At 44.9% G+C, this 5,081-nt stretch overlaps 1 protein-coding gene across 1 annotated transcript in view; it reads right to left on the bottom strand.

The window, feature by feature from the left end:
• TNFRSF10A (TNF receptor superfamily member 10a) overlaps positions 1-4,320 on the bottom strand; it is a 41,519-nt gene extending 37,199 nt beyond the window's left edge. Inside the window, exon 1 of the mRNA XM_019625407.1 lies at positions 3,495-4,320. Coding sequence (XP_019480952.1) covers positions 3,495-3,674 — 180 coding nt within the window. The 5' untranslated portion in view covers positions 3,675-4,320. The remainder of the gene's footprint in view (positions 1-3,494) is intronic.
• Positions 4,321-5,081: the final 761 nt, after the last annotated feature.

Raw genomic sequence — 5,081 nt, 5'->3', positions numbered from 1 at the left:
CACACACACACACACACACACACACAGACATTTTTACAAATGAGGGTTAATACTATGTGCACACTTTTTAAAAATCAGGATACAAGATCACATGTTACGAAATGAACTCTGGTTTTAACCTGACAAGCTGTCTCCAAAAGGAGGCTGTCAATGTACCACAAAATACCAGTCACACAGGTACAGGAAATAGCAATATATGGATTTGGGTCAGGGTCTCTGTGCTAAAAATGACTTAGGAACAGTCAGAGAAATTGAGTGGGGTTTGAAGGCAATAATGTTAATGTTCAGATTTTGAAGGTCATGTTGTGGTTATGAGGGTCAATGTCCTCATTTGTACAAAACATACTAAAGTATTCAGTCTACTTATCATGTCAGCACCGATTTTTCAAATGGTTCAGAAGAAAAGGTTTTTGTATAGTTGTTGTAACTTTAACATAGGAGTGCTTGGAAGTAGAAAGTGAAATTAAGCAAAAAAGAAAAAGTTAAAATAAAACCACTCTATGTTGAGACCAGTTCAGCTTGCGGGGATGGAAACAAGATAAAAGCGGCCCTTTCCCAGATAAAAGCCTGTCAAGTATTTGGTGGCAGCTAAGCTCCCTGTGTCCCTGAATCCTCCCTTTTCCAGGCTGGGCCTCAGTGGTCAGGCAACCTCTGTCTCTTTTCTCTGCTCCCACAGTGCTATTCCCTGTCTTTCCTGGTTCTCCTCTCAAACATTCTTTCCCTTAACGTTTTCAAGCCCTTAATAAGTTTACAGACCTGTACAATGAACTCCCATATACTCACCTCCTAGATTCTATAACTAGTATTTTGCTATATTTGCTTCTTTCTCTATCCATCCCTCTGTCGAGTCATCTGTTTTCTTTTAATGATGAAATTCCGTTGCAGATTTAGTACATTTCTGTTAATACTTCAGCATGTATTTCACTAACTAGAGTTTGGTATTGTTTACATTCTTTTTTTAATGGTAAAACATACAAAGACTGAACTGCACAATTCTTAAAGGTACCACTCAAAGTTTTGAGAAATGCATACACTTGTGTAACTCAAATTCTCTATCTAGATCATGGAGTATTAGCAACATCTCAGAGAATTGCATCATGCCCCGGCTCAGGTAATCTGTCCCTGCACCACCACCCGAAGAGGAAATGGCCTTTATCAAATGCAGGAAGTTCCTTCCTGTCCTGATATAGGGAGAGCTTTTATCATGAAAGAGGGTTAAATGTTCTCAAATGTGTTTCTCCATCTAATCAGCTAGTTTTTCTCCTCCAAACTGTTAATATAGTGAAAAACACTGATTGATGTTAATCCAACACTTATTCCTGAAATTAACTCCACTTCATCATGTTATTATGTTTAAATATTGCTGAATTTGGTTCACTATTTTGTTAAAGATTTTTGCATCTATTTTTAAAAGGGACATTGATCAGTATTTTTCTTCTTTTGAAATGTTTTTGTCAGGTTTGGATATTAGGTTATGCTGGCCTCATAAACCACTTAAGTACTCCTATGTTTTCTGAAAGAATTTGTGTAAGATTGGTGCTATTTTTTCCATAAATATTTCTAGAATCTACCATTGAAATGCTCAGGCCTACAGTTTGTTCTGTGGTAAGCTTCTAGATAATGAATTCCAATTCATAAATAGGTAAATAATTCCAATTATATTTTCATTTTGTGTCCATTTTGCTAGGTAGTATTTCTCAAGGAATTTGTCCATTTTATCCAAATTGTCTAATTATTTGGCATAAAGTTATTCATAAGGTCCCCTTTATATCTTTTCAATGGATGCAGAGTTTGTTGTGCCATCCGTCATTATTTCCTGATACTGGGGTTTTATGTTCTATCTTTTTTTTTCTTTGTCCAGTTAGAGGTTTATTAATTTTGTTGATCCTTTCATGAAGCCAATTTTCCATTTTGTCTGTTCTTTTTATTGTTTGTATTTGTGGCATAACAATACATATATATATATATATATATATATATATATATATATATATATATATATATATATATATGGTCTCTGAAACAGAGCTCTTAAAACCCTTGTAATTTCCTTATCCAGGCGGGTGATAGGAGTGTCTTTTGTCCTGATGAGGCTGCTCCAGGCGGTCTCTTTAACAATTTCAGGATCTGGGCTGGTCACCAGAAAGACTAACCTTGGCTTATTCAGCCCCACCCCCATCCTTCACGGAGGGAAAGGAGGTGGGGATTGAGTTAATAATTGATGATATCTATGTGATAAAGCCTCCAAAAAAACCCTGAAGTATGGGGTTCAGAGAGCTTCCTTCCAGGTTGGTGAACACATCCCCATGCTAGGAGGGTGGAGCACCCCAACTGCACAGAGAGAGAAGGTCCCGCGCTTGGGACCCTCCCACAACCCGCCCTATATACCTCTTCATCTGGTTGTTCTTCAGTATCCTTTATAATAAATCGAAAACGTGTTTCCCTGAGTTCTGTGAGCTGTTATAGCAAGTTATCAAACAAAAGGAGAGGGCGGTGGGAACCCTTGAGTTATAGGCAGTCTGAGAAAAGTGTGGGCAACGGTGGGAGCCCACTACTTAGGATTTATGTCTGAAGTGGGGGCAGCCTTGTGGGACTGAACCCGACTTGTGGGGTTTGCATTAACTCCAGGTAATTACTGTCAGAGCATCGTATTTCACTGATTTCTATTCATTGCGGTTACTGCATTTGGTCATGCGGTCGGCTTCTGCCCCATCCCTTCCTCCCCAAGCCGCATCAACCACAGCAAGTGGGACGTGAGAGACCGTGAACTCCAGGGAAGAAGACCACAGGTGGTTGGCTGAGCCCAGCCAGCCACGCCCGTTGTTCAGCACGTACTATATTTGGCGTGATCGACCATCATTCCGCTTGCGTCAACATCACCCCACTTAGGTTAAGGGGACGCGCTTTCGGGCCCCAACAACAAGTGCTGGGAGGGGGAGGGTAGCGCCAGGGTTCTGGTTGAGCACATTTATTCTTACCTGGGAGCATTCTGTTCATACATGTGCACGTGTTTACTATAAACTTATTTAATAACACAGAACACGGCAATTTAGAACATTATGTCCCCATAACCTCACTCCCAGCATAACTTAATCCTTCCAGAATATTTTCTCGGTACATAATAAATATCCAGATACTATACAGAAACAATGAGTGTAGGTTTAACTCATCTGTAGTATGCGTGATTTAGAATTCAAATGTACGGCAAAATAAAGAGAGTTAGAGAGATAAGGAGGCTAAAGCGATAGAGTAAAAGGAAAGTAAAATCATCCTGCCACTCTCTGCGGCTTGTGCGCCAACGGCCGGGAGGGGAAGCGCCGAGCGCGGGCTTTTCCTCCCTTTCGGGCCAGGTGGGTCCTGCGAGGCTCGGGGAACCCGCTCTTCCCGACTTTACCGTGACATGCCCGGGCGGGCACCCCACCGTCCCTACTTTCCTGCCCCTTCCCAGCCACGAGGCGCGCCTTCCCGAGCCAAGAAAGGCGTCGGAGTCTCACCCACATCAGGAGAGCGAAGACGAAAATCTGAGCCCTGGGGCCCCAGAGCCGAAGCCTGGCTCCCCGCGCCGGCACCGGGGCTGGAGACCGCAGGGCCCGGGCGCCCGAGGGGGCCCACGCGCTGTGTCCCCGCTGCCCCGTGCCGTCGGGGAGCGCTCCCGGTCCCGGTAGGGTCGTCATCCGGAGTCGTCTGTGGATTTCGTGAGGCGCGGAAGGCCCTGCACCTGCTGGATGCGCGGAGACCCGGCGTTGCTATCTGGACCCACCCAGCCCTGCTGCAGCCCCGTCGGCGGCGAATGTGAGGCAGGGTAGACTTTCTGCGATCCGGTAGACGTAATTATTTCTCCGTCGAAATTAACTTCTTGGCTCAGAAGAAGAGCCCTGCTTCTTGATTTCGCCGGAAGGAAGAAGGAATGCTAAGCAAACTTCCTCTGGAGGCAGCTACTCTGTAGATGTGATTCATTCAGGATCCTGCCCACGCCAATGAATGGGGACACAATGGACACCTCCCAGATGCTAGGCTGCGATGACGTTGGTGAGGTTCAGAATCTGCATTCCCGATCCCGCCCCCCTTTCCATGGCCAATGCTCCTTCTGTTCATAAACCTTGAACTACCCTCCTGCCCTGGGACTACAGCCTTATTTATGCTCACTTTCGGTTTCTGTCCCTCGCCCCCACTTCCTCCCGTACCAGCTTCCGCGGAGGTGCGATAACTTTCGTGAACTTTCAGGAAGGAATATAGGGGGGGAAAAAAAAGGCTTCACTCTCTCCCAACTTGTTCAGCTTCTTGCTTTTTCACTTAATATAGCTTGAATATTTTTCCATACATGTCCTTTGAAAGCTCCCTCACTCTATTTAACAGTTGCACAGATTTCCTGCGTGGCAGGTGAGCCCTGAGTTAGACTGTAGTGGGAAGCTTGGAGGAGAGTCCAGTGAGGGACAGCTGGTGTTCTAACTAGGTGAGCCTATGTGACATGGGGCCCCTCTGTCCCTCACTCTTGTTCCTGATGGCGGAAGTGGCCCCTGGGACCTTTCCTGCCTCTGAAAAGTGCACAGGCTCTCCTAGTCTGGAAGGAGCTGCCATCAGATGGCAGCACCTCCTCTGTGTGGGCAGTTGTGGGTGGGGGTAGGTTGTGGGGGAGCCAGCCAGGGCTGGGGCCCCCTCTCCCTGGGGGAAGAAAAGGAAGGGAGGAGGGGCTGAAATTCCAGTCACCCATGAACCTAGCACTTGGAAGCCCAGAGTCAGGGCAGGAGACCCACCCATATGTGGCAAGCCTGAAGGCATCAAGGGAGAAAGGAAGGAGTGAAAATATACATGAGGGCATTTTGCAATATCTAAAGTAAAAGTTTATTCCACAAATACAAAGGTCCTTGATCAATAATAGTGTACCAAATCAATAATCTAAATAAGGAAATGAAAGCATTCACTCATCCATGGAGGATGAAAAGGTATTATTTGGTAAAATGCAACACCAATTTTGATTTTTTAAACCATTTCAGCATAGGAGGCTGCATCCATAATGATTAGAATTTCTGTATGAAACTAAGAACCAATGTAATTCTTAGTGGTTAAATAGTGGAGGCTGA

Source organism: Hipposideros armiger, unplaced genomic scaffold (assembly GCF_001890085.2).
Source record: "Hipposideros armiger isolate ML-2016 unplaced genomic scaffold, ASM189008v1 scaffold_625, whole genome shotgun sequence".
In the NCBI taxonomy this organism is placed as follows: domain Eukaryota; kingdom Metazoa; phylum Chordata; class Mammalia; order Chiroptera; family Hipposideridae; genus Hipposideros; species Hipposideros armiger.
This window is presented reverse-complemented; position numbering and strand designations above follow the sequence as displayed.